The sequence below is a fragment of the Eumetopias jubatus genome, unplaced genomic scaffold (assembly GCF_037043125.1).
Source record: "Eumetopias jubatus isolate StellerSeaLion01/CBP00866 unplaced genomic scaffold, mEumJub1_p1.0 scaffold_4, whole genome shotgun sequence".
Classification (NCBI taxonomy): Eukaryota; Metazoa; Chordata; class Mammalia; order Carnivora; family Otariidae; genus Eumetopias; species Eumetopias jubatus.
The window spans coordinates 104,828,357-104,837,283 of NW_028274810.1; the positions used below are offsets into that span (position 1 = coordinate 104,828,357).

At 55.0% G+C, this 8,927-nt stretch overlaps 1 protein-coding gene across 2 annotated transcripts; it reads left to right on the forward strand.

Annotated features, from left to right (window-relative positions):
* Window positions 1-510: 510 nt before the first annotated feature.
* Window positions 511-8,610, forward strand: CUNH1orf174 (chromosome unknown C1orf174 homolog). Of its 2 annotated transcripts, none has more exons than XM_028108402.2 (4): window positions 511-620; window positions 6,177-6,287; window positions 7,133-7,618; window positions 7,985-8,610. In XM_028108402.2, exons 1-4 carry the CDS (start codon window positions 606-608, stop codon window positions 8,093-8,095), a joined length of 723 nt encoding a protein of 240 aa, XP_027964203.2. In that variant the 5' UTR covers window positions 511-605; the 3' UTR covers window positions 8,096-8,610. The 2 variants fall into 2 exon arrangements, with proteins under 2 accessions (XP_027964203.2, XP_027964204.2); XM_028108403.2 differs by having other exon boundaries at window positions 6,177-6,278.
* The last annotated feature ends 317 nt before the right edge of the window (window positions 8,611-8,927 follow it).

The window sequence follows — 8,927 nt, forward strand, 5'->3', positions numbered from 1 at the left end:
TCCCAGGCTGCACCCCGCGGAGGAAGGGCCGTCCGCGCGGCGCGAAGAGGGGCTAGCTGCGGTCCGCCTCCGCCGGGGGACAAGCTCGGGCGCGGTCGCCGGGGTCCCTGCCGCCAGCTTCGGAGCAGGACCACGCGGGGCCTCGCCGCGCCCACCTCCAGCCCCTAGGCCAAGCGCACTACAGAAAAGTCGCGACGCTCACACACCAGGGGCCCGAGCCTAGAAGCCGACCTTCCTCGCGGGCCTGAAAGAGACCGCCCTCTGGTGAACCACCACTTCCCGCCTTCCCCCCAGACACGTGGCCGGCGGTTCAGGGAGATGCCCCTCACAAACATGGCCGCAGCCCCTCGTCACCGCCGTGAGCGCGGCAGCGGCCCGGTAGGTGCCCCTCACAAACATGGCCGCCGCCCCGCCCCCTGCGGCCATCGCCGACTTTGTTGGGTCACATGCCTGGGGACGCCGGGCTGTGATTGGCCAACCTGCCGGTGGCGTCAGACGCCGGGGCGCGGGCCGAGGGCCGCGGGGTGCAGCTCCTGGAGGAAGCGTTAGGCCGGGACGCGGGGATTTGGGGCGGTGCTGGGGGCGGCAGCGCGCCGCTCACACTCATGAGGAGCCGGAAGGTGAGGGGCCGAGGCCGGGTGGGAGCTGCGCCGAAGAGGCTGGCGCTCCGGCTACCCATCTTCTGGGGGAGTTGAGGAGTGGCCGCAGTACGCCCAGGGCCGAGGGGCGGCCTCTGGTCGGCACCCCGTAGGCCGCCCCGGGGTAGGGGTCTCCCAGACTACGGCCTGGGTAAGGGGGTTCCCAGACCGCGCCACCGGGTGGGGGCGGGATACCCTGGGTTACGCCCCCGAGTAGGGGGCTCCCAGATCACTGCCGTGGATGCGGGGGTTCCCAGAGCACGCCACCGGGAGAGCGGGGTATCCTGGATCACGGCCCTCGGGTAGGGGGCTCCCAGACCACGCCCCGGGGGGGGAGCCGGGGGAGAGCATCCTGGGTCACACCCCCCTCCTCCCCGGGCAAGGGGCTCCCAGACCACGCCCCCTTCCCCCCAACCCCGCCACCCTCCCCCCGGGTAAGGGGTCTCCCAGACCACGCCACTGGGAAGCGGGGCATCCTGGGTCACGCCCCCCAGATAGAGGGCTGCCAGACTAGTCCCAGGAAATACCGCTGCCACCACCGAAGCCCTCAGTTCTTCAGCTTGGCCGCAGTCAGCTCAAGTGCAGAGTGGGGTGGGAGGGGACGGACGGGGCGCTGGTTCGTGCACTGGGGACCTGGCGGCGGCCCCGGACCCACAGTTGGGTCTTGGGGTGGGGGTGGGGGTGTTTTGCCAGCCTGACATCTCTGTGTTTTATGGAATTGTTTGGCCCGTTCACATTTGAAGTTACTGATAAGACTTGGATGCACATATGCCATTTTCCTTTTGTTTTCTTTAAACATTTCTGTTTCTTGTTTAAATGGGTTAAAATGAATATTTTCTAATGCAGCATTTTAACTTCATTATTTATCCACTATTTTTTAACATTTTTCCCCAGCAGTTGCTCTAGGTTTTACCACACGCCTTGTAACTTAGTGGAATCAGCTGCAGATTTGTAGCCGCTTCATTCCAGTGAGACAGCCCCTTTTCCCGCGGCCTCGGGGTGTTGTTAACAGATTCCATCTCTTTGGTGTTAGGAGCCCGCAGTCCCCGCTCCAGGTCTCTGCCCGTCTGCGGGCATTTCCTCAGCCCAGTGCAGCCTTGCTCCCACCCCTGTCCTTTGTGCTGTTGCCGCCAAGCAAAGCACATTCCTTGATGAGTTGTATACTGTTACTGTCTACAGCTGCTTTTTAAATCAGTTCAGAAAGGAGGTACGTGTGCATGTAAATGGGGTTCTGTAAGGACAGAACCACTTTCCTGGTGCTCTCTTTGAATTTGAATTCCCATGGGGATCGCGGAACCTCCTTGAGTATTCCTTGTAAGGCGGGTCTGCCGGCAACAAATTCCCTCAGTTTACCTGAAGTGTCTGTTTTGCTGTCCTTTTTGAAGGATAGCTTTGCTAGATAGAGGATTCTTGGGGGATTTTTTTCTTTGAGAACTTTAAGTATGCTTGGCTGTATCCATTGTTTCTGCTAAGTTAGCAGTTTATTTATCTAGCTCCCTTGTAAGTGAGGAGTCGCTTTCTTCTGTTTTCGAGATTTCCCTTGTCTTTAGCTTTCAGCATTTAAACAGTGCTGTGTCTGTTTATGGAGCTCGTTGCATTTCTCCTGTTGGGAGTTCAGTTCTTGGAAATTCCTGTATGTGTCTGTGGTTGTTTTTCAATAAATTTGGGACGTTTCAGCGATTATTTCTCTGAATATCTTTTCTGCTCCTTTCCTTCCTGGTACTCCCGTTACACGTATGTTGGTGCACTTAAGTGTGTCCAGTGTTTTCTCAAAGACTTCCTTTTTCGTTCTTTTTTCTCTGTTCAATTCTTTAGCTGTGCCTTCTTTTAGCTCTTGAACATGTTCATAATGGCCACTTTTAAGGCTTTTTCTGATAAACTCAACCCTGGTCACTCTCATGGGCACTTCTGTTGCTGGCTTTTATTCCAGTAGAGGGGTCTGCTTTCCTGTTTCCTTGCATACTCCATGATTTTTTGTTGAAACTGGACATTTCAGATAATAGAGCAATTCTGGGTTCCTGTCTCCCACCCCCACCCCCATGGCTTGTCGTTGTTAGTAGGCTTTGTATTTGTTTAGTGACTGGGCAGATTATTCTGTTGGACTCCTGATTTCCCGGCTCTCACCAGGCGAGGGTCTGGTTGGCCTGCCCGGGGCAGCCCTGGGCACGCCCACATTCACCGTGGGTGGATGCTCTTCCTCTCCTCCCAGATCACACCTTGGCTGTTAAACTCCCATTAAATGCCTTTTGATTGCTCAGTTGTTTTCAGCAATAGCCTGGGGCATAAATTGCTCTGCAAACTAATCTGTCACTGGGTGGCTTCTTTGAAGGCCAAGGCCTAGTTTCTATTGTCCTGTTTGATACCTGTTCCGACCCCAGGAGGGCTCCTCCAGCTTTGTCATTCCCAGCTTCCCACCTGCGGACTATCTGGCCTAAAGTTTATCTTGATTCTTGTTGTGACTGCCTTTTTTCCACATCCTCTACTGTTCTTGAGAGCCCCCTAAGGCCAGACCTTCCTGACACTCCTGCAAATGAAGTCAGTTCGGTTGGGAAGAGATTAAGAGCTCCCTGTTTTAATGTCTGCCTCTCCCTCAGGCAAAGCTGTGAGTCGGTGCTCAGTCTCAGGACAGTGAGTGACTGGCTTCACTGCAAGACACCTCTCATTCGGAGTGCTCTCAGAGAGGCACCGTGGGGGTAGCAGCCTGAGATCCCTTCGGCTTGCTTCTCCAGGCCTGGAGCCACCTCCACAAGCCAGGGGCGGGGGTGATGGGGCCCCAGGCTTCTTGGTGCTCTGCCCAGGGTGAAGCCTCTGTCCCACAACTGGGGTCTGGGCAGAAGGAAGCCCCCTCCTCTCAACCACACCCCTCCCCCAGGACTTAGCGTCACAGCAGGTAGGATGAGGGCAGAATGAGAAAGGCTGACGTCCAGGGGCGCCTAAGTGGCGCCGTCGTTAAGCCTCTGCCTTCAGGTCATGATCAAGGGTCCTGGGATCCAGCCCCGCATCGGGCTCCTTGCTCAACAGGGAGGCTGCTTCTCCCTCTCCCTCTGCCCGCAGCTCCCCCTGCTTGTGCTCTCTCTCTCTCTCTCTCTCTCTCTCTCTCTCTCTGTCAAATAAAATAAAATCTTAAAAATAATAAATAAAAATAATGGAAAAGACTTTTTAAAAAAAAGGCTGACATCCTGCCCCGAGTAGGGGGAAAGCCCTCTGTCAGCGGTAGGGCGCCCTGTGTTCTCGCCGGTGTCGGTCTAGAGTTCACATACCACTGAGTTTTGTAGGTGGTCTTGAGTGTTTCTTCATTTGCTCTTTGCCCAAAGGACCATTTCCAAAAGCCTTAAATGGTTTTTCATACTTCTGCCAGTTCTGTAGGGGGTCAGCAGGGTTCCTCATGCTGTCCTGGTGGAGGTTGGTCTTGTCCTGCTCTTCTGGGAAACCACATTTTTGCCTTTGACATCCCAGTTTTTAACAGTCTTGGAAGGTGGAAGACCTCAACAATGGGAAGCTTTTCCTTTGGGGATTAAGTGGAAGCAACCAGCTCTCCAAGGCAGAAGAAACTGCTTGATCCTTGACGTGTGGGAGCGGGCACCTTGGAGGGGGTTCCACCATGATTGAACTAAAGCCAGCACGCCGCCAGATTTGTCTGCATCTCCCGAGTGGGTGACAGGTGGGACCCAGAACAAGCACAGCTCCTGAGTGTTGGCCTAGACGCACCAAGTTTGCGTCTTCGGGGGCCTGGAAAGTCGGAGATGAACACGCCCACCCGGGGAGCCAGGTGCACCCCGAGACTACAGTCCCTGCCTCAGAGATGAAGACAGAAGGCATCTAGAAGCACACTGCCTTGGAGAAGACCCAGGACAGCTGCCCCCCCCCCCCCCAGCCCCCACGGAGCAGCCGAGCAGCTTCATGCAGGCAGCTCTTGGAGCTTGTATGAGGGAGAACCGTGCGAGATGACGCAGGGCAAGGAGGACTTGGAGGTCACACATCACTTGGCTAACCTCAAACAGGCTCCTCACCGGAGCCATCCTCATCTTAAAGGGGGGAGGCTGCTCTTTTGGAAGCTGTTTAAGCACCAAGCACAGCATCTGCTACATCAGTACTCGGTGATACTCGGTGATAGCAGCAGCTGTCCTCAGGGCCAGTTGTCCATCCGTCTGTCCGTCCCCCACCCCCAGCCAAGCACAGTCACACGGGAAAGTGTTGGGAGGAGGACTTGTAACAGAGAAGAGAAGACAGTTGGTGGCCTGGACGAACGTGGCCATTCCCTCCTGGAAGGGAGAGGGCTTCAGGAGGTGTGCTGGTGCAGGCAGGGAGGAGGGGCATTCTGGAACCTGTGCAGGCTCTGCTCCCTGTGTGTGGCTATGACCCCACCATGGCCAGGCTTCAGCAGACCCCGCTGTTGACACGACGTGGGCCCAGACCCAGGGCACCCACCCGGCAGGCCCTTTACCTGGTCCAGAGCTCCTTGTCCCCACTGTGCGCACAGCTGGGAGGGTACCCTGCCCTTCCACAGGCCACTGCCTTTCCTTTTCCTTGCATTGTGAATGCTCTCCGGGAACACTCCTGGTATCTCATAGCCTGGGTGAGCTGCCACCTCTCAGGGCCTCTGGAAACCTCTAGGGCTGCGGGCAGGGATGGGGGAGACACCACTGTAGAGATTTCTAAGCCAGCTCGTCTCCTTTTTGACCGCTTTCCTCTTCTTTTGAGCATGCTGCCCTTCACCAGTTCTGGGGCCTGCTGTGATGAGAGCCCTCACGCCTCCCACCTGCATGCCCACCCATCCTCGCTCACTCCTCTGTGTGACTCACTTTTATTGTCAGCATTCAAGCTGAGCTTTAAATGTATCGTTTTCTAAGTGCATGCATTTGGTATCCACTCCAGAACGGAAAAAGGAATTAGTGGAAAAAATGGTGAAATTCAAATCAAGTCTGTAGTCTAGTGAGCAGGGAGGGCTGCACCAATGCAGACTTCGTTTTGCCAGATGCACCATGGGTTATAAGTTTTTTACTGTTTTAGTTCATTCCTTCCTTGTCATTAGAAGACTACCTTGCATTCGGAGTAAAATGGACACAGACTGTTGATAAGATTAGCCAGAAGTTAACTGCTTTAAACCAGTAGAATCAGGACTCTTTTCCACGTATAATTTGAGGAAGGGTGAGGTGTGGGGGTGGCTTTTGTTTTTCACGTCACCTTTTATCAAGAACTTGGACACCATGTAAAAGTTAGAAAACGTTCTGAGAAAGGGTATGTGCTGCTTCTAAACACCTTTGAAGTTGACTTAATATCTACTAACTCCCAGATGGAGGTTCCTAAAAATGTGTAAGGTAAAGGAGACAAACCGCCCCAGGCTTCCAAGACTGTAGGAAAGAGTAGATCTGCATCTTTTACCCAAAACAGTTTTGTTTGAATTTGCACAAGGCCACAGGTGTTTTTTTCGGAAACGGGGGTGGGAGGGACTCTCCAGCATTTTCTTCAGGTAGGAAATCCCTGTGTCCATGCTCAGGTCTCCTAAGCGCACTTTCTGACACTTTGGACCTGGTCTAGCTCACAGGTGCAGTGCGGTCCTCAGCGCGCCTCCGAGCCCGCCGTTGCTCAGCCAGGTTGGCCTCTGCTCGGGAAGCCGGCACCGCCACGTCTGCCAGGACGGTATGTCAGGTGAGCCTTGTTACCACAGAGGTGCCAGGACTTGACTGGTGGGTCCATTTTTGTACAAAATGTTGGCCCTGAGGTGTATCGGGGAAGAGTTGTGTTGCCCACACCCCAGAGAAGGCAACGGTGCTGTGATCGCTTTCGGAGAAAGGTCTGGGGCTGTGCCTTTGGAGTGCTCACCCCTCAGCGGGCATGCATGTGCCACCTCCGTCTCCACATGCACCTTTCCTAGTCACTCTTGTAATGCAGCCTCCTGCGTGAGGTCAGTTGGCAGGGGGCCACGCCCCTTCACCCCTAAGGTCTTTGAGAGGAAGGTCTGCCCACGTCTGCTGTACAGTTGCCAAGCAGCCCAGTGCCCAAGGTTGCTGGAAGGTTGAGCTCCCTCAGGTCACGCTCACGGGTCTGGTTGGGACTTGGTTTGACACCAGCAGCTAACAGTTCCACTTCCGTGCACTGCTCTAAAAACCATGAAGTCCCTTTAACAAATAATTGCTGAGCCCCTGCTCTGTGCCGTAAAACAGATCCTGCCTTTGTGCAGCTGATGTTCTAGCAGAGATGCATGGAAACTGGATGTTTTGTTGGCATTTTATAATCTGTCAATACCTGCTTCTGGAGTGCCCTCAGGAACTGCAGCGCCCTTGGGGGAACTGGCGGAGGGTGTGTGTCTGGATCTCCCCCACCCTTTGGAAGCAGTGACCTAATAACCCTATCATACGAGTGTGGCAGCAGCACCTGTATTGTTTAAGGGGTGAGAAGGAATCCTGGCCTCTGGGACTGAGACGTTCTGAATTTGCTGTCTGCCCCATAAGCCTAGATGTGTCTGGTTTCCCCTTACACTTTCCTCTTGACAGACCTCGTCACACAAAGCTGCCGACAGGCGAACTTCCAAGAAGTTCAAGTATGACAAAGGTCATCTCGTGAAGGCAGAATTACAGAAACTCGTCCCTAAGAGCGACAGTGCTGCTTTGCCCAAAATACCACCCGAGAGCCCTTGTAACAATGAGCCTCTGGGGTTTGCTGAAGACCACGTGCCGCCTGCAGGAAAGGGAGCTGGTGCTCCCACACAGCCGGAGACCGCGGGGCCCCCCCTCGGGCCCCGCACAGCTGTGGGTGACCCTGGCCCGGCAGAGACTGAAGACGGCCTGTGCCTGCCCGCCCCCGGGGCTCTTACAGGGGAGGAGCCGCACGGCAGCCGCGCGGCGCGGGGCGGCTCAGCGCTGCAGGGGGAGCAGGCCCCGAGGCCCCCGCTGCAGACAGATGACAGTGTCTTTCTGGACGAGGACAGCAACCAGCCGATGCCGGTGGGCCGGTTCTTCGGGAACGTGGAGCTCATGCAGGTAAGACAAGTGCCCCCCCACCAGCTGCACACTCACGGCCTGCGTGTGGCGCTGCCTCAGGACAGACTCGTGTGCCCGCAAGGGGACGACACCCGGGCTACCTGGGAGCAGCCCCACCCTGCCCTGAGCAGAGGATCCTGCCAGAGCACCAGCGTCTGCTGGGAGGCCTCTGCATCCTTGCTCGGCCCTCGGGGTGCGGGCTGGTGTGTGACTCTGGGCTCCCCCTCAGCTGTGGGCAGGACGCAGCTGCCCCAGGCTTGCTGGGCATCCTCTTCTCTCAAGTCGGCTGGGGGAGCGAGCCCTCACCCCGAGTGCTGACCGGTGCAGTGCGCTGGCCGTGCCTGAAATGTGTTTTCCTCCCCCAAGGACCTTCCACCGGCGTCTTCGTCTTGTCCTTCGATGAGCAGGCGAGAATTCAGGAAAATGCATTTCAGAGCCAAAGATGATGAAGATGACGATGATGGCGCAGAAATGTAGAGAATAAAGTACGTGGTGATTTCCTTGCATATTTAATACAGTTAATAGTTTGACAGTTTAGCAAGTGACGAGATTTATATCAAGTTATCTCCCAAAAAAATGTATTCTGAACCAGACGTCGGAACAGACCCAGGAAAGTCCTCTTGCACAACACCAAGTACCTGGAGCGTTGACACTCGCTCCCCAGAACCATCTCTGAGTCTGCGCAGCCGCTGCTACACGCACATGCATTTTCCTGTGTCTGTGTGTCCATGATGACGGTTTGAGTCCCCCGAGGGGCGCGGGGTTCAGTGGGAGAGACCTTTCTGAAGAAAACTCCTCACTTAAGCCATTTGGTTTTGATAATACACGAGTTTATTTTCCATTATCAAAATTTGATCATTCTTGTGATTGAGTCAATGCCAGTTCTTAAAGAACTCTCCTTTATTTCTGTATATGAAGCTAATGTTTACCTTGAAAATTTTGCAAAGTACATATGAGAAAGAAATAAAATATATTTTGAAAATATTCTTAAATCTTTATGTTCCTAAAACTCTGTTCCTTTCAAAAATGTTTGTGAGCCAAGTGCTCACAAACGAATCCTTTCCTGTGTTCTGTGTGTAAGGCTGGGTCACCAGCAGGGAAGTGACACCCTTGAGTGCCGCCCCAGAGCGGGGAGCTGAGGCTGTGCACTAGGAGGGATGCGGCACCCCTCGTGCAGGGTGTGGGGTTCCTGAGATGGCACTTCTGCTCCACGCAGTCCTCACCCCGTGTGGTGACGAGGCCGTGCGCTCCTCGTGGTGTAGCGAGTACAGAGGTTGGGGTGAGGGAACACCAGGAGGGAGCCTGGCTC